At 41.6% G+C, this 20,253-nt stretch overlaps 1 protein-coding gene across 3 annotated transcripts; it reads right to left on the reverse strand.

Annotated features, from left to right (window-relative positions):
- Window positions 1-872: 872 nt before the first annotated feature.
- On the reverse strand, window positions 873-19,596 carry snx25 (sorting nexin 25). Of its 3 annotated transcripts, XR_266723.4 has the most exons (23): window positions 19,346-19,596; window positions 18,350-19,022; window positions 17,518-17,602; window positions 14,502-14,718; window positions 13,621-13,793; window positions 10,808-10,994; window positions 10,200-10,270; window positions 8,674-8,864; window positions 8,444-8,575; window positions 7,429-7,578; window positions 7,150-7,275; window positions 6,871-7,035; window positions 6,461-6,592; window positions 4,975-5,115; window positions 4,397-4,510; window positions 4,000-4,077; window positions 2,842-2,925; window positions 2,637-2,751; window positions 2,469-2,535; window positions 2,106-2,287; window positions 1,861-1,961; window positions 1,360-1,767; window positions 873-1,188 (listed from the first exon to the last, which is right to left on the reverse strand). XR_266723.4 is itself a non-coding variant. In XM_003451798.5 (22 exons), exons 2-22 carry the CDS (start codon window positions 18,701-18,703, stop codon window positions 1,702-1,704), a joined length of 2,931 nt encoding a protein of 976 aa, XP_003451846.1. In that variant the 5' UTR covers window positions 18,704-19,022; window positions 19,346-19,596; the 3' UTR covers window positions 991-1,701. The 3 variants fall into 3 exon arrangements, 2 of the variants coding, with proteins under 2 accessions (XP_003451846.1, XP_025754255.1); XM_003451798.5 differs by having other exon boundaries at window positions 991-1,767; XM_025898470.1 differs by lacking the exon at window positions 19,346-19,596 and adding an exon at window positions 19,121-19,189 and having other exon boundaries at window positions 991-1,767.
- Between the last annotated feature and the right edge of the window lie 657 nt (window positions 19,597-20,253).

Genomic DNA, 20,253 nt, shown 5'->3' on the forward strand with positions numbered 1-20,253 from the left:
TTATCCTTTCAACAGCTGCTGAAAGTTAGGGGACCTAACTGCTATCGGATATTTATATAGAGATCCTCCAGCTTCAAACTGTATTACCCTTCAAGGACCTGCAGTTCAAAAAAGTGCCCCTCCGACAGCCAAACCCATCTGTTCTCTGATTGGATTGTTACATTTGTGATTGACATGACACTGACCAATCAGATGACAGGAAGAAAAATAGGGTCAAAATTCGTACTTGTAACTTGCAGGGGGTTTTTTGGCTAAGTCCACACACAAATCTTTTTTACACATACAAATCTTTTTTACGCACGCACAAATTCTTTTTACACATACAAATCCTGATTTACAAGTACAAAACTGATTTACAAGTACAAAATATTTATGACCACATTTTGAGCCCATAGGAGTGTCTTAAAGAAGTATCCACACACCACGACCGGGGGGGGTGTCATACCCCGTAGATATGGAATATGATAGATAGTCTCCCCCTAAGAGAACCAAGGTTACACAGCAACCGTACGATATATAGCTCAAATTCAGAGTTCAGATATATTATGCAAGAAATAGTATTTAAGCATATCTGTGTGTCATTTTAAGACCATTTAAACCCAGGAGACAGTTAATAAGGTTTGCATGTGTTGTTAACTTCACAAAGATTTAAAAAAAAAAAAAAAAAAAAAAAAAGACTTTTTGAAATGTCATGAAAATGTCAGAATTGAAAATTAAATGACCACAAACCAACTCTTGCAGGCTGTTAATTCCACCAGCCTACCCTACTTAGGAAATGTCTTTGTTTCACACACACACACACACACACACACACACACACACACGTACGTATATGTGTATATATTTTAAAGAAATACAAAGGTCACAACAGCTTTTTGTTTGCAATTTATTGCTTATACAAATGCTCTCTAAACAATTTTTGGTAAAAATAAAAATCTATCAATAATAAATCATAAATAAAATCATCACAATGACTTACATGACATTATATTGCACAATTATAAGCCTTATTACAAGAATCACAGAACACAAGTGTTGTTGCTCAGGTTGTGTGTAGAAGGAATGTTCAGAGGTCCGTGGGCTGGGACTCACAGCGGTCGCCTCTAGAGGGCAACAGCGAGTCTGACTGTCGGCTGTCTTTTTTTTTTTTTTTTTCTCGTCTTTAGTCAAGTCAGTCGATTATCTGCTCTAAAAATTAAAGATGAAACAAAGAAGTTGTCAACCAAACCACCATCATTTACATTTGAGCAAAACATTTCATTTCAGTCTGTTCTGGCACAGATGCTGAATGTCAGTGCTATTGAAAGAATTATAATTATTTTTAAAAGAAAAAAAAAGAAAAACACAGATGTGAGTTACTTAGGTCAAAAATACACTTTGTTCTTCTGTGATCAGTCTCGTCAGACTGCAGTCTAGATAGGAAGAAGTCCCTGTGGTTTCTCCCCGTCCAAACGCAGGTTTAGAGATGCACCCTTCTGTCAGCAGCTTTGTCAGGAGAGCGTCAGGCCAGCTTTTCACCGGTTCAAAGCAAATTTCTTTGAACAGAGTCTGCGTGCATCTCAGCTCTGACCAACGCAGCTTGCTTTCTGTCTGAGGATTAACCAAATGGCCCTCTCCCTGTCTGGCTTGGCAGTTTGTGATTGGTCAGCTACAGAAAGGCCTGAAAGACGAACCAGCCGATCCTCATTTTCATGCATGTGTTCAGATACTGTCCACCTCAGCCCTGAGCTCAGGACACAGCTCCTTTAGTAACATTTCCATCAACACCTAACAAACACAGGGAGACAGGGGAAAAAAAGAAATTGCTAGGAAATCTGGTTTTAATGAAACGCGGATGTTGGAAATGTGTGTCATGCTTACATAGAGAAGATGCTTATTGGCATTGGCCTCCTGCAGAGCACTGAAGATCTTGATGATGCCGTAGCGGGCATTCTGCTGCCCAACTAGATTTGTGAGTGCATCTGGTGGACAAGGAAAAGCATGCTGAATCAAGCACTTTATTCTTTATTTCTTTTACACTGCAAATATGTGCCATCATAATAAATGAAATAACAATAAGTCACGCCTGTGTGTGTGTGTGTGTGTGTGTGTGTGTGTGTTGCTACCTGGGATGTTGTCAAGTAGTTTCTGCTGAGCGCGCTCCTTGGTCTCAGTGCGTTCAGAGTCCGTTCGGGCTTTGATATGTGGCGCCAGCTTTCCATCAGGCCAGAAGGTGTCCCTGAACACACTGATGTAGCACACCAACATCTGTTCACAGAAGATCCAGTTTACAGTGTCCCGGATCTGTCTGAAATACACGAGAGAGGCCTGAAAACTTTCATCTCGGGTAAATGTACAGTAGGTGTTACACTCTCTACCTTGTATAGGTTAACAAAGCCTCTGGATCTGGACTCTACAGATGAGATATTTTATTGTGGATCAACAATACTGCCAGACCACTGACTAAAAGAGTACTTGTCAGTACTTACTTGTTGATAGTTCGTCCAAATGTCACCTGGACTAGTGCAATTAAAGTCTTCCTCACCCACTTAAACACTGAGTAGGAAGACAGACAGAGGGAACGTGGTCAGATAAACAGACTCTCTTGTGATGTTACACACGCTTGTGTTGGCGAATTCTAACAGTGTCCTGCTCACTTCCTCTGAGTTCAAAGATCTCTCCTATGAGCATGAAGCAGGGTTCAGCCAGAGCATCTTTCCGCCCGTCTGTTTCATCGTAGTCTGACAAGTCACTGTCGTCATCGCCATCCTCCTATGAAGAAAACGCGCAGCGCACATCATGCAAATGAGGATGCAGGACAGCCTGGGAATGCTGCTTTACTTGTCGTGCATTAGTGTGTACCTCAGTATGGGAGAAAAAATCTCCAGGTAACCTCTCCAGGAAGGAGGCCAGTGAGAAAGAGGATTTCTTCTGAATAGACATCACCTTCAAACGTTATATAAGATATCATTACTATAGAATGGTCTGCATACAATGGACAAAATCATCCAGATAACACAACCATCAGGAAGGTCTGAAACATGAAAGGATCCCTGTGAATCCACAAACACGGCCCTGTTATCAGTGTCTCCTCATTAATGATGCCAGTGTCAAATGAGTAGTGACCCTTGTAGGAAGCGGCTCTGCCAGTGTTGCTGCTCTGACACTGCACAAAGCCATAAACGTGCGTAAAAGAGCACCAATAAGCTGGTGGTAATTAGAGCAATAACCTTGTATTTAATGGCCCATATTTGATGTAAGTAATTACCGCTCATTAAATTCACAGGGTCATAATTTCAAGTAACAAACAACTCAAGTCAGAGAACTTTACCTGATTAACTAATACAGGAAACTAATGCTTCTTCTGGTTTTGGGTTTAAAATTGAGTTTTAATGAAGTTAAATGGTTATTTAACTTTTAAAAGCATTAAAACAGGACAAAGTGGTGGCTTTGAAAAGAAAGGAAATATGTGATACATTTTTGTCATTTCACACTGTACACCCACACCGTGGATTTGGAATAAGGACTTTAAGGTAAAAAAGAATGATTAAAAAACTGCTGTAACATTCATGAATTACAGTATTTTGTCACTGCACTTCCATTTAATAGACGCTAAATAAAATATACAATTGCAAGACAACAATTTCACACCCGGCTGGGGCTTGTTTCTTCATTATTTTATGAAAAAATAAAAATTGAAATTTATAGCCGACGACAGAAAAATCCAACATCACATGAGGTCTATGGGATGCAAACCTCCGGTAGTCATTAAACGTGAAGAATTAAGAAAATAATCATATGTACAATCTTATCGCTTATGAATCTGTAAAAATAGGGAAACTGTAACACCTACAAGATGATCTAATATGTCAGTTAAACCCATTGAGTTAACTTTATTTCAGATCCATTGTTGTTATGTACAGGCAATAAATTTAAAAAAAGAAATGTCCAAACACTTATGGAAATAAGCATATATTATTCCCTGTTCTTTTTAAAATTCAAATATGAGAAATGGCTTACCTTCAGATGCTCTGGAGACGGGCTGAGGAAAGCATAGAGAGCCTCTGACTGGCACAACCGCTCATCTGTTAGGAGACGCTAAAACACACACGCGTACACACGCACACACACACACACACACACACACACACACACACCTGAGGTCATCATCAACAGCTGTGATTATAAGCAGAAGAAGCTTTTGTGAGCACAGACTTTGTAAGGTTACAGACCTAGTTACAGTGTAATATTTAATTAAAAGAGCTCACGCATGTCATAGACTGAAATAGGTTGAGATTCAGCGCCCTGGTTTTTGTGTGTTATAATTAACAATGTAGAGATAAAGTGAAGCATTTGTAAATGTATCACAGCAGGTGATAAGAGATATAAAATATAGATGCAGCAGCTGCTCGTTTACCTGGAGAAAGGCGTTGAGTTGTGTTTTGCTTTTGTCCAAAAACTTCTGGTCAATGGATTTGAAGGGAAGCTTACTGAGTGATGGTAACTGGACCTTCTTCAGTGATGGAAAACACTGAAGGAGAGACACATTAACAGGTGATGATTTTACACTAACAGGAGGCAAAATATGTGTATTTTTGATTTAAATAGCTACTCTGTTTACTCTTGTTAGATTCAGAAATGCATTTACAACCATAAATTAGTCAGTAGAGCAGATCCACTGACTAAAAGCATGCAGCTCTCCAGATGTCACAGATATTAGATTTCATCTAAACCAATTTATCACTGTACAGTGATCTCATTTAGTCACACAGAGGACTGGAAATGCTTCCAGCAAACAGCAGTCTCTGCTTTCTGTGGCATGTAGGCTGCAGTAAATCCATCATCATATTATTTTTTTTGTTACGAGTCTTTCCATTTCAGTGCTACACAGGGAGCTGCTGACCTTACTGGTTTATTGTGCAGGAGACATGAAGCATTTAAACAACGAGGCAGCAGCAGCTGACACGTCTGTGTGCAGCTTTGGTGCCATGTTACCTCTGTGAGTTTGCGGTGCAACATTTGGAATTCAGTGAGTTTCCTCTGGACGCTCCAGCGACTGTTGGCTGTTTCTTCTCCTTCCACCAGGCTAACACACACACTGTAACAAGCTACAGTCTCACCACCTTCCTCTGCAGCCTGAAATACACACAAACATACACAATAAACCACCACCTCCTTACTCTGGAGAGAGCTTACTTGGGAATTTACAAAAAAAAAACCCAAACAAACAGATGTAGTATCCATACAGGGCGTATGAAAAAGAATCTGATATCAAAAGGTGACATTTTTTTAAAGTAAAGAATATAAAAGCTGAATGTAAAGTTTTATGCTGCTCACAGATCCTCTCTTTTTAACAGTGCGTGATTCAGTCGTTATCGGTGAGTGGCCTTGAAATTAAACTCTTTGAAATCAGAGGATTCTTTTTGACACAACCTGGATATTCTTTATTTAGGCACATTAATATATATGTGGTGGGGTGTGGTTTGTGGCTCAGCTGCAGGGGACGGGTGGAGCAGTGGAGTTCAGAGTGTACTGTCAGGGGAGGCTGACACACCTGACCCTGATCATCTAATGATGTCTCCCCTGTTAAAGATGTTGCCAGGACCGGAGGAGAGGGCGGTGTTGTGTGCTACAGGAGCAGGGCAGAAGGCTGCGCATGTGGGGAAGTCAGTCAATAAAGGACGTGTTAAACTGCAACGCTGCTGTTGTCGGGTCCTTCATTGTAACAATATATTTTTATAATTTAGTATAAATTTAAAAAGCATATACACACGTAAGTACACGAAAGACCAAAATGAATGTAATGTGAATGACTAGGGTCAGATTTAATGACAGCTGGAAAAACAATCTTTTAGCATTATAAAGCTACTGTCAATATTCATTAACATAGTGCAGTGTTAGGGCTGGCCTTAGTGCATGTTATTTGTAAGAGTTTTGAAGGACGAGGCACTCAGGCAAACCTGAAGTGTGTTTGATTAACATCCAAAAGTTACAATGTTTAACACTGACTTTTGATAAAAACATGCAGCCTGGTGAAAAACTAAAGAAAGAAAGAAAAATATATGCTTCTACACACATCAAAGTAACAGTAATATTTTCTCACACACACACACGATCTGACTGTAAATGATGATTTCTGTTCTTCTATGAATTTCATGTGCACTGTTGGTAGATCAACCACAGCAGTTTCCACTCCCACTGGGCCATTTCTGTGATTGCTGCATGAAGTTTAGTGAATCTAATCCTGTATAGATAAAGAATAGAAATGTGCTTGAGCTATACAAATGTATGTGTTGTCCAATCTATTTTCTATACTAAAGCATAAAGTATGCTGAGTATTTCATTATCTGTGCTGTGTGGCTCATTTCTGTTTCTTCTGTGCAAGAGCATAAAGCATGAAGGGCATGCTTGCAGACTGCTGTAAACTGTTTAGGTGAGTGCATCATTTGTTTCTACACTCAGGTTCGTTGTTTCCTTTTACCTCAGCTGTAGTTATCGTAGCCCTCCAGTTCCCCAGGTTTTCACACCACCAGTCGGTCCTTGTGATGTGTTGCTGAAGTTCGCTGTGTTCTTTTTCCATGGCTCCTATTTCTTCTTTTAGTTTGCTTACTATCTGCAAAGCACACACCAGAGGCAGATAAGCACGCGAGTTACAGTAAGATGGCATTATGCTGAACCACAGTAAAAGTCTTTGCATTAAGAGGTGTTTTCAAAGCACTACATTAAAGTTGTCACACATCTGTAGATCCTAACAGGGACCACATCAGATGAATGGGATTTTAAGCCAATCAGACATCCTGCAATTGGTTCCACTTCATTCCAACATCCCGATACTCAATACTGAAGTGATCCAACAGACTGTATTTAGCACATTGACCTATATTTTGTTACCTTCTTGTCTGGTTTGGGTGCATTCTGGATTGAGCCCAGGGCTTGTCGCTTGTACTCCAGTTTGTCATAGAGCTGGCGTAGTTTAGTAGCAGCATAGCTGGCCTGCTCATTGATTCCTTTACTGCCCTCGTCACACACCTCCTCTCCTGTATCTAGACCCTGGCACTTCACAGAGGATACAAAGAAATAGGCATCAAGACTCACAAAGAAAAACAAGTGTTAAACACATTCATGTAGAAGTGTATGCATGTGTGTCATTTGCGTATGAATGTGTCTCACCCCTTCTCCCTTTTCCTCCGGGCTACACCGCGATTGGCTGTGATGGTCGTCTCGTCTGATCAGCCTATCGTAGAGGTCGGACACCAGGAAGGAGGGATAGTAACGCTCTCTCATTGTCTCAGCAACCTGAGGCATGTGTGAGAGAAACACAAGTTTCCACTGTTACACACGCTTTTAATGATCGAAGTTCAACAGCTTTCTTTTGAGATTTTCAAGACATCCACCGTCAGCTGCTGTAGCTAGATGTAGCTGCAGCTGGCTAAGCAGAGCAGCACATACCTGTTCTTGTAGTTTAACAAAGACTTGTGTTCCTCTGTTCCCCACCAAACTCTGCTGGATCTCTTTCAGAAGAAACTTCTCCACTGGAATGTCTCTGCTCTCCACAAAGAACTTTTGGTAAATTTCCCCAACAATTTGGGGCACCTCATTCTGTCCAACACAACAAAAATTATTTTCTCACATACTTTTCTCACCGTTTTCAACATTTTTTGCTTCCCTTTTCTTTTTTTAATTATATATTCACAAACTGTTACAATGGCTGATGCTCATGACCAAAGTTTTGAATAACAAATAATCTGAATAAAATTATCTTACTTCTTCACTCACCTTTTTTTCTCCACTCACTGTGTTTATACATAGCTCTGCATTTATCATTAGTTAGTATTAATCTCTGGATCACTAACACGTCCTGTCTTCCTCCCCTCACCCTCAACCGGTCACGGCAGATGGCTGCCCCCACCAGAGTCTGATTCTGCCTGATTTCTTCCTGTTAAAAGGGAGTTTTTCCTTCCCACTATCGCTGAGTGCTTGCTCACGGGGGGGGGGGGGGGGGGGGGGGTCATTTGATCGTTGGGGTTTTCTCAACAGGCAAATGTGATTTGACACTATTTAAATAAAACTGAATTAATGTAATCCCTTTGAGCAAAAATCGCAAGTTTCTGTTTTTCTTATTTCTACCCTTAAGTCTTTATGTGGTGAGAATGCAAGTGGACATCCTAATTTTGGTCACATCAGTGGTGTTAAATGGAGAGGAGTGAAAATAGCTTGTTTCAGACGGTAGATGAACTAACAAGCTGCACCAAAGCATTTGATAAAATGAATAAAGTTTTCCCTTTTGTCATCAAGCACTCCCATTTTCTACTTTTGTGTACATCTCAGTATGAATGCTATCTCCTCGTCACACCTCTTGAGCTCCTGACAATGAAACAAGTAACTTCAAACAGGAAGCCTAATAAGCCGTCTTTACTTTGAGCAGTGTTGGGGTAAAAATCTCTAGAATGTGTGTAGTGGTTACCTTGTTGGCAGTTTTCAGTGTTTCCACCAGTTCCCAGAAGCTTATCAGAGCTCTCTTATCTACTCTCTCCATGTAAACTCTGAAATGATCCCTGTAACTTGGATTACACAGGATGTCATCAAACTGGAGAATCTGCATAAGGGGAAAGAATTTTTAAAAAGAACCAAAGTAATTTCACACCTTACAGGAAATAAAGAGAGACCGCATCAGTTACATTATATTTTAGTTACCTTCTGGCTTTGAGGCTCATCGTTGTCATCGGCCCCTCCTTCCTCACTGTTCTCATAGTTTGGCCCTCCAAGGAGGCGGATCCTTTTTTCACATTGTTTCTTAGCAACAGTCAGCTGATTGATATATCTTTTCATATCTCTGGCTCTCAGCAGGTCGGCCTTCATGGCTGCTGACTCTTTACCTTTTTTCTCTAAGGGAGAGGGAAAGCCTGTCTGAGCAAGTTCTGGCCACATAATAACACAAAGGCGCACAATCACCTGATGTGGAGCCACTGAACTATCGGGATAAAGCTGATACATACCGATGGCCTGATTCCATGAAAATGTGCTTCAAGCCAAGCACAACAGCAAGTGAACTTTATTGGTCATTGATTTTCAGATGCAGCATGTGAACGCACTTGCAGTTTCTACAGCCGACTGGCCTTTAAATGTACTCATGAATTCATTCACTGCTGAACAGGTACTGTGCAAGAGTCTACCAGGTGGTAGAGCAGGTCACCTACTGATCGGAAGGTTGGTGGTTCGATTCCTGGCTTCCCCTAGTCTGCATGCCAAATATCCTTGGGCAAGATACTAACCCCAAATCGCTCTCCGATGCATCCATCAGAGTATGAATGTGTGTGAATGTTAGCTAAAAGAAGCACTTAGACAAATGTGCTTGTGTGAATGGGTGAATGCACAAGTTGTGTAAAGCGCTTTGAGTGCTCAGAAGAGTAGAAAAGCGCTATATAAGAACCAGTCCATTTACCATAACAACAAACGGCCTGTGCAAACAGAAACCAGTACTGGGTCTCCAAAATCCCCAAAAGCAAATTGAAAAGTGCTGGTCCAGAAATTGTAGTGTAGTCCAGCAGGACCACACAGTATAGACAGGATAGTGTTTAAACGTGCACATGGAGACAGATTATGGACCGTTCCCCCCCCAATCAATGAGAATAAAAATTAGGCGCTGCACTGCAGGGCAGTTCAAATCCACTCATTCCCTTGTTTTGTTTGTAAATCTGTATCATCTGGTGCTGTGTGTCCATCCGTTTCAAACTTTTACATGTGCCAATACTTTCCTTCAGAGCCAGCCACCTGCAACACTAATGATGTATTCCCATCAGCCTTTGCTGTAGCACATTCACTACTGAAGTCGCTCTGGTGATGTCATAACCACGCTCACATCATTTCCTGAGCAGAAGCTCACACAGCTGTCCAGAACCATCACTTTCACATTCTGCTTTAAATGTCACTTCCTGAGTTCAGCCTCGTCTTTGACACGAGGCTGAACTCAGGCAATATTGCAAGTGTCTGACAGATAAAAGTTCACATCACTTCTCTGCATATTGTTGCAAAACAAGCAGAATTGTGACTGTACTCTTGTTGTTTACTTCTATGAATAAATGCCTATATTGCATACTAGCTAGCTTTTTAGGGGCAGTGAACGTGAACTGAAACGCTGCCATACTTTTGAGGTTTTAAATAGTGATGTCTTGGTAAACAAAGCCATCGTCTCATGCAGAAAACTGTAGTGCTGTCTGTACCTTTCTGCTTCTTGAGCTGAGGCAGGCTGCTGATGGTGGTGGCATGAATAATCTCTACCACGATCTGATACCTACAAAGGAGGAAAGACGGGAGACAAATACAATTATTGTTTCCTGAAATCAAAATGAGTGGCCTTAGATGAATTACGTCAAAGAGAGATGGAAATATAGTATGGAAAGTGACGAGGCCAAAATAAATCAAAACAAACAAAAAGAATAAATATTTCAGAAAGAAGCCAGTACTGAGCCACAATTTCTCAAACTAACGAGACAATATAGCAGTATCATGTCTACCCCGCATTTAGATCAAGGATATTGCTGCAGAGACATCGTCTGTTCCCATGGTAACCCCTGAGCAGCAAACAGATTTGGTGGTTAAGACTGCCTGGTTAACATGTTTGTCATTATGTATACAAGGACACACGTGGTTTGTTTAATTGGACTCTATGTAGGTACAGGATAGCCTACTTAAATGAGGTATCTACTGTGTGTCTGTGTGTCTGTGTGTGTGTGTGTGTGTGTGTGTGTGTGTGTGTGTGCGCGCGCGCGTGTGTGCGCGCGTGTGTGCGCGTGTGTGCGCGTGTGTGCGCATGTTGTCACTGTCATGCCTGAGTTGCTTGAGGAAATTGACATCAGTAGACGTTGATATCAGTTTGATAAAGTCTTCATAGGAGGCAGCGTAGGTGTAGGCTTTCTTCTGCTGCTCAGCCTGCTGCTCCCTCTTTTCCAGCTGAGACAACAACATCCTGTTTATGGAATCTGGATCGCTGAGTACCTCTACCAACGGCTTCAGAACTGGAGAACACACACAAAGATAAAAATACGTTGACGTAAAAAGGAAGGACGAATGCTCTTGATGAAGTTAGAACCACAGATTTCTGTGATGCATAATAAAATGGGACACTGATCTAAATGATTCTCGGTGTGGGAAATGGGGGAATGCAGTTCTAGAAACAGAGCAGCAGCTAGACATCAAGATAACACACATTTTCTTATGACTCTATCATTTCATCTGTTCCTTCTCACAGTAGGAACACAGATGTAATCAATACCCCTGAAGACAACAGCTGCATTCAAAACAACACTGACAACACACCTGCTCAAGAGGAAAGGATGACCACAGAGTTTGTAAGATTCCAGTTTTTCTTAGTTGAATTCCAACATTTTTGAAGTTTTCCGGTTTATCAGCAGGTAAATTTCCCAGAACAGCTCAAACATGCAGCAAAACAAATAACAAAAGACCATTGATTCATGTGTCAGGCCAGCAAAATTGCACATTTGTTTCACACCATGCAAACCAACGTGTACTCTGGAAACAAGAGCCAAGTGCAGCAGTAACAGTGTGGTAATCACTGCGCTCTGCTGCAATGCAGGACAAGAAGAAAAAGCATTCTGTATTTTCCTGTATTCCGTTTTCCTCTCCTTGCTTCACTGCCACACTTCCCTTATGAGTCAGTGCTGTTACAACAGCTAAAAGTACATTTTGCAATGCTCAATAATTACATGACAATTAAATTATTTATAACATGCAGTAGTGTCCAAAGGTTGTGAGCCACTCGTCATTTGTTATATTTTGTTACATCCCTGCCTGCAGCTGCCACACGTTTTCCTCTGAGGAGCCACCAGGGTGGAGCATGCTCTGCTCACAAATCATCATCCAACACTATAAAAAGATCTGGTGTGGAGTTGCTCGGACTCAGTGTGTGCCAGCCTGAGAGTGATGAGCTGTAGTGAAGTGCTTTGCCTGAGTTTGGACTGAAATTAATGGTGGAGCTACTAGTGAGCAGCTCGTGGCTGCTGGCAGCAAAGCCTTTTCCTTTGGCTATTTAATCGTCTCTCTGAGTTGAATCCTTTTTAAGAAAATTGTTATTTTCACTATTGTTACTCCCCTCATCCCCTGGCCTTTATTCAAGGACGTATCAGTGAGGAAGGCACAAAGACTGGACAGGCGCTTTGTTGCTAAAAGCCTGTCACAATAATATTTGTTCCAATTTCTTTAGTCAAATCTAATAAAAATGCCAACGGTAGGACAGTTTGACTGGCAGAAAATGCACCAACAAGGCGATCTTGTAAACCTTGTCAAGATATGACATGTACATGGTTTAAAATAAGGGAAAAAGAAAATGAGGAAACTGGCCAAGTCGAGGACAAAAGAAGAAGTCACAGGCATAAAAAGCAAGCAGATGGAGAGTAAGTGAAAGTCATGTAATAGGCAAAAACCAGCAAAGACACAGGACCTGAGAAATGCATCTGACCCTGCAGCCGATACTGCAGCTACCGTTTGTTCAAACGTCACCAGAAATGGTCTCGGAAGGCTGACTGTAAAGAAGTCATTCTTAAGGAATGGGAACAGGGAGAAAAGATCAGTGGCAGGAGTAAGTGATAATGGAGTGATGATTTTACCAATGCAGTAAAACCATGCTTGGATATCAAAAAAAGGGAACACACTGGAACACCATCAGCCACAGACTGGCCTCCGCAGAGCACCTCAACATTACCGAGGCAGTGTGAGATCATCGAAACGAACAAAAGACAGCCAACACCCAAAGAAGACCTTAAATGGCTTGAATGCCCTTCAAGCCTGGAGAACTACACCAGCCTGTGCTGAAGAATAAAGGTGATCATACAAATATTGACTTTCAAGCTAGTGAGAATTGTACAGACTGGTTTTGCCTTATATTATTGTATTCACATGTATGCTTGGATATGACTCAATAAATCGCTGCACCTGTTTCTTATTTTCCTGGCAAAATAAAAAGAAACGAAAGAACTCAAGAGTTCTACATAGTACTGTATATTAAAGAGTAAAACTATTCAGCAGAATATTGTATATTTATTCTTGGTAGACATTTATCAAACACCTGAAGAGCTGCGAGTATTATGCATCTATGTCAACAACACCTCTCAGTGTTACATCTTTCACTGAGCAGGTGCAACTATTAAACAACTAGAGGAAATGAGACACCATTTGTGTTTTTAATTACAACTGTGCTTATCATGAATTGTGTCCTAATGTGTTGAGTAAAGTTTCATTCTATTCAAATGAAATCCATTCACAGTGTATGTTTAATTCCCCAATTATGGGAGTGTGACACTGACAAACGGTCTGTGTTATGTAAGGCAGGAGTCCACCAAGAGGATGGTGGACATTTCATCACCATGTCTGCACTGTGGAGCAGTTTCAACTACTCTTGTGTTTAATGACTTTGAGTAGAGCCAAAATAAAGATATAAACACTCAAGGACTGTGCTACTTGTAATAACAATCCATAAGACAAAAAAAAGCAATGACTCATAAAAGGTACATTAAAACAGAACATATTATTCTTTGACAACAATAATGAATATATGTGACTTCACAGTTTGTGACCACGACCAATTAGAATCAGAATACTTTTTTAATCCCCAAGGAAGTTATGTACCTTTAGTAGTGATGACTTCAGTGAGACAGCAGCGTAGTGTGTGCGACTTGGCATCCTTTTGTGGCAGCAAACACAGCAGTAGTATTCTGGCTACACAGCGGAGGAAGGCCAGCTCCGATTCCGGACTGACCAAACAGGGATGGAGAGGAAACGGCCGAGCCACTTCCTCTGGTCTGGACACACACACACACACACACACACACACACACACACACACACACACAAGACACAGATTCAGAGACAAAGACAGAAACACAAAGAGACGGAGCTGCTGTGAAGTGTTATTCTGTCACAGCTTAGATGTCATATTATATTATGAGAGCTAAAGCTTCGCTGCCTCTGTTATTCATACTTCAGCAGTGTTCAGCTCGCAGTTTTTGCTTCTAAAGACACGCTGCTGCTGCTACATTGTTCCCAAACGATTAGAAATTAGGCAGGCCAGACATCACTGCAGTGCAATCAAATCATAAGTCTCGTCTGACTGGCCAAGATAATAAAACCAGATGATGTGTGAATCATCGCTCTGCCTGCTCTTTTTCCTGCACATGCCTGTGTGATAGTGTACCTGGCACACACTGAAGGGGGATTTTAATGCTGTTACGCTGGTCCAAATTGCAGCAATTTCACACCATCTGTGTACATAAAATTATGGTACTAGGTATGGACACTGGTGGGAAGGGAAATCTTTTCAGTAACAAATCAAAGATGGAACATATTTCCTGATAAACAACTGTGAGTCATACCTCTGTGCAAAGAAAGCTGTTAGAGGCTCAGCGGCTCCGACAGTAACACATTATTTGACTAGCTTTCCCATCCTTGATTTGCAGGTGATGAATACTGTGGGAGAACTTCATATAATTAAAGAGTGTGTGCTAGTACACCTTGCAGATGCAGCTTTGAGGTCGGTGAAGTGTGTGTGTAGAATCCGGATGCTGTCATAACACACTACGTTGACGAGGTCAATCTCAGCAAGCCTGGATCTCAACTGCCCAATCATCTGCCACCAGTCCTCTGACAGCATGGAGTACAACTGGCCTTCATCATGACTCAAAGGAATGTACCAGGACAGGATATAGTCTCTGTAGGCATAGTCAAACACTGCGGAGAGAGCGAAAGAAAATCTAAATGCAGTTTTTGTTAGAATAGACAAACAGCTGCAGTCAGTACTCTTCTGACAGTAACACCAAATGGTTTTTTTTACATTTCAAGCTTTTGATGCACAAAAAACGCTGTCTAAACTCTGTTTTCAATGAGCCACTGAAGAAAGCAACGGGTGCATCGAGTTTCATTTCCCCAAAGCCCAGGTGCAGCTTATGAAAGCTGGAGGGTGGTTCACACTTTCCATCATCTACTTTCTGTGCCCACTTTTCCGTAAACTGTCCCCAGCCCTCCCCCCGAGAGCTTATCCCAGCATTCATTCTGTGAGGGGAAAGCTGTAACTGGAAACGTCACCACCCCATCACAGAGCTGACTCATAAAGACCCTTAGATACACACAAAAAAAAAAAAAAAAAAAAATCACTGGCAATCCCTCAATTTCAAATGATGTAACTACAGGAAGAATGTAGCAGGAAACTACAGCACCTGGAGAAAACTGACAGAAATATATAAATAACACCCAGACTCCACACAGACGGCTGCAACTGGAAGGTTAATTTTAACCCTGGGAACACCATAGCTTAACAGTGAGCGGTCTGCTTTAACTAGCCGCTGAAAACCAGATTTTACTGGTCAAATCTTTAACTTACAAACTGCACAAAAAGCAAAATCACAGAAAACAAAAAACAAAAAACAGATGCAATCTAAACATGAGCAGCTCGTCCAGTATTCTAAACAGTGCTACATATACAAGAAAAAATGAATTCAACTGTAAAAATTAAATTAACATTATCACTTGAATAACTGCATACTGATCGAGTTTTGCTTTGAAGAACAGTGTGGCACGTCCCCTTCTCTGTGAAATTCAGTTTTAATGTGTGAACCAAACCAGTTGTTCTGTTTTGATCTTTTAACTAAATGCAGTCTCTCTGACTTTGAAGTGTATGCAGTGATCCAAGCTAACCCTCTGTAAATTACATACAGCACATTATCAACATCTGATCTGGAGGAGAAGCACCCTAATATCTCACAAAGGACATGACCAACAGCCGTCTTGTAAGGAACGACTGTAAAGCACATACTTTGTCACCTTCTTGGGGTTTTTCCCTTTAACCAGAGACATGCAAGTTAAGCGACCCTACAACCTATATGTGACAATGAGTTACTGCTGTAACCAAAATGCATCCGTTCAGTGTGCAGCCTTTAGGCACTGGAACTGACCAGAATCAGTGCTTTAGAAAACAGATGAAGAGGGGGGATGAATGCACTCTAATAACAGATAAAGACCAATCTTGCACAAGTGGATTTGCTCCATTTCTCAGTTTCCACTTCAAACAACATTATGCTCTTACACTACTTCTTCATCTCAGTTAAAATAAATAAATAAAATAAATGAGACACAGTTCAGCAGGTATTTTGTGTTGAGCAATCACAGTAAGCTCCTCTGGAAAGGTTCTAACTAGAATATAAGTACTCTGCTTGCTTTAAATGCATCACTCTAAAGAATCCCACAAAACACATCAAGATACATCAAGGCATCGGTTCACGGACACAGCACATCTTGATTATAAAGCTAATAATATCATAAACTTGTATCACACAACAACCAAAGGACCTTTTTTTAAAAACACACAGAAGGATGTGCAAACACACACACCCTCGGTTTAAATCCTGGAGCCATCTGTTACTTGGCAGGCACACACACTCATCTACTGAGCGTGCATAGGTGCGCGAGTGTCTGTTTGTGGCTCCCAGTGTGTACGCGCCTTTAGCGTTCTACTGGTTTAATGTGTGGGAGAGATGGGTGACAGGTCATGGTGGATGACAGAAGCAGAGCTCCATCAGTCAGCAATTTTGTCAAAAACAGAAGTTGAAACTTTTTCCATCAGTCAGTCATTTCAGGAAGGGTCTCCTAATACTACTGAGAGTGAAAAACAGATTTTACTGCTGTGTAAGCTTCGAGTTTTCAATATGAAAAAAAGCAAAGTTATTTTCAGAACAGAGCACGCCACAATACAAATCAACATGGCTATCCTTGTGAATCACCAGTGTCAAAGTGCAATGTTATACAGTGTGTTGTAATGCCACCAAAATATGTCTAATTCGATGACAGTGTTGACCCTGTAAGGTACTACATTTTAAAAATTCTGAATGACACCAGTCAGAATGGATGTCCTTATTAAGGTCATCTCAAAGTTTATGACCACAGCTGCTGTTCATGTCTTTTGTTTGAGAGTGGCAGCCAATCAGTAGCATTAATGGACGGTTCATAACACTGTTTCAGACAGTGTTATGAACTGAGGGGCTAGACCAAGGCCAAGTGTAAGATAAGCTACTACAGTAGAGTCCACAAACAAAACAAAAAAAATGCAGAGCTTGAAAAGAGCATAACTGTTAAAGGAAAAGTCCTTTTATGGAATTTTGAACTTTTTTTACTTGAAATTCAAACAATGAAATAACTGAAACTGAAATTTAGAGGAAGACACATTTGTGTTTGCTTCTGAAGTCCTTCAAAAAACTAGCATGAATAATCAATGAAAATCTTACTCTTCTCTGATAGCCAATTTAAAGCCTTTCAAAAAATGACCACACTTGACTCTCAAGTGATCTTACACATCTGACTGTCATATGATCCAATTTCAGAATCCTGATTCGCTCACACATTTTACTCTATAAAGACAGGATGCCACAAAAGTGCCAGAAACAGAAAAAGCAATTGGTAGAATATCAAAATCTCCTCACACATCAATAGCTCCTTATGTATTCACATAAATGTGCCACAAAACAGGTGACTAATTACCTTCCTTCAGGGCTTTGTCCACATTGTGCGACACCACCACTCTCCTGCTCTGGCTCGACTCCTGAACTGGCACCAAGAAGCGACCCTGAAAAGTAGCCAAACAGGCAATTCCAGTTAAGGAACAACATAAAAACAGGAAATACAAGGAGAGAGAAGAGCTAGGACTGAGAACTGCGCGTCTAATAGGCCTAAAATCATGACAAATGAAGCAGCCTAAACTGGTCACAGCTCGTGAAACATGTCACTCAGACTAATGTTTGTGACAATACTCATCCACTGTCAACATCAATAAGTCATAAGAGCCACAGAACAGCAAACAACACAAATGAAAGGCAGCCGCTGGGCTGAGGGATGCCACCAACCGGCTGCAAACACCCAAAGGCTTTCCTTAAAGAATAAATTACCATTTGTTGTGTGTATGCGTGTGCTCAGTGTGGCGAATCAGGCTAAATCCAGAAGAATGACTGTACCTCATCTATTATAGAACACAGCAAGGATAAAAGAGCAGGGAGACATCATCAGAGAGACAGAGGGTACAAATGCTGAGGTGGAAGGAAAATAATTGGGGCAGGGAACGAGAGGAGGGTGAAATGGTTGAGAGGGCCAAAACAGGAGGCAAAATGGAAAACAGACGCTCAACAGGTGTGGTTTGTCAATAACGCAGAGTGTGCGAAAAGCCCTTAGATATAAGTCTGCACGTGTCAGCAGTAGAGAATGTTTTCTGATGAGACACAGTGTGATCCTAATGAGATGTCGCACAGAGCTACAGTTTGTGTGTTCCTGAAGGTGTGCTGCATGTCCCTTAATGAGTTTGAACAAGCGGTCTGCTTACCATGAGCTTGTTGAAGAACTCCAGCCATTCAGAAGGCTGCCTCCTGCTCCGGTTAAAGCAGCTGACTTTGAGAGGACTCTTCCTGACCAGCAGGGCAAAGCTCCCAGCCAGGAAACACAGGAGGGCGAATGACACATAGATGAAGAGCTTTAAGAAGAACGAGGTGAGAGACAGGCCCCCCCATGCCAGCTGAAATACTACTGCTGCCACCACGCCCAGGCAGAAGGCTGGGACGAACCGGAAAGATGAGCCGATGGAGGAGGTAGAAGCGGCGGACATGGGCCCCTCTTCCTCTCCCCCGATACTGCTTCTCCCTCCAGCCGGTGATGTAGTGGTACTCGAGGGGGTGGGCATACTGCGACCCCACCATCCATATATGTGTCACTGCTAGTTATGCTGAAACGTCGCTCCGCTGGTCTGCACGCCAAGTCCCAGCGGGAGGTATACTGTGTACACTCGTGTATACCCTCGCCTACAACACTGTCTCCAAAAAGAGGCATCCCCGCTCTGACATCTCCTCACCAGACACACGCCGCTATGTTCCCCCACGCTCCTAGCGTCGGCCCGCCTGGCAGCAACAATCACGGATCCCCGAGAGCTTTCTCAGCCACAATACGGCGCTCCAGACAACAAAACAGGACACCGGGCTTCTCCTGGGAAAAGGCGTCAGGCGCTATCAGAAAGCAGAGAGAGGGAGAGAGCAGGGGAGTAAATGAATGGAGAAACAACCACCGTCACCTTGGAGACACTTTCGGTGGAAGGGTAGCTCACCGACTGTCGTTTACAATCTACGCTAGCAAGAAGCTACGCTAGAAAGCCAGCATGAGTTGCTGTTACCTGCTTTAAAACGAGGACGAAAACATCATAAAATACAAGGAAGAGTCAAGCAACCTCGAACTTCTGTCTTATTTGGCTGCCAAGCTAACTGCAACAGGCGGCTAACTAGCTCGCGTGCTAATTAAGCAATTTAACATCAGCTAACGTTAGCTTACTCACCTATCGTTAAAAATGGGGGTGGACGATAACACCGCTACATTCCCGCTTTTCGCTCTGTAAAAGAATGTTCCACAGGGCGTTTAGTAATGGATTAAAAGTACCATAAACGCTGTGAGAAAAAAAATGTCTCCAGTTCAAATGCCTCTGAAAGATAAAAACAAGTACTGTGTTGTTTTACTTGAGCTCCAGCTGACTGACAATCTCTCTAAACGTGAAAGGGTGTTAGCCAATCAGCGCCGGCGTTAACCACCGACGGTGCGTCTGTTTTAACTCTGGAGATAGTGTGAGTGGACGGGGCTTTCGCTTGAACCTATCTGTAGCAGGGAAAGCACCGCCCATCGGGCAAGTTGGTTATGCTAATTAAGCACACCGCCAGATAGAGGATAATAGTTGGCTTCTGATTGCGCAGATTTTTTTTTTATTTTACAGACACTGGCTTAAAGGTGATATTGTGTATTTACACAATGATAATTTAGATTTCACACATATTTTTTGCATTCCTATTTCCTGTTGCCCTCACCCCTATTTTCTATAATGATAATCACAGGCTTGCATTTTCTTATAATTGCTGCACTTGTAATGATTGGCGTAAATTTGTAGTTAGGCCATTATTAGCTCCAAAAGGCTTTATGCAAATAAAATAAGCCATCTTCCTTTGAAAAATCCAGCGATCCATAGATAATACACAGTTGTCAATTCATGAATTCATTGTCAGTCAAGTGAACTGGGTGGCTTTCTTTTATTGTCAGTATCCTTCTTCAGATTACATAAAAGCATTGCTGTTTGGGCGCAGGCGTTCAGTCCAGCCTAACCTAGATGAAAAATTAAACATTAACATAAATCGATTCATACATTCACCTATCACAATATGTAGGCAACCATCTGAACAATCCTGTACAAAGTCATAT

Source organism: Oreochromis niloticus, linkage group LG2 (genome assembly GCF_001858045.2).
Source record: "Oreochromis niloticus isolate F11D_XX linkage group LG2, O_niloticus_UMD_NMBU, whole genome shotgun sequence".
Classification (NCBI taxonomy): domain Eukaryota; kingdom Metazoa; phylum Chordata; class Actinopteri; order Cichliformes; family Cichlidae; genus Oreochromis; species Oreochromis niloticus.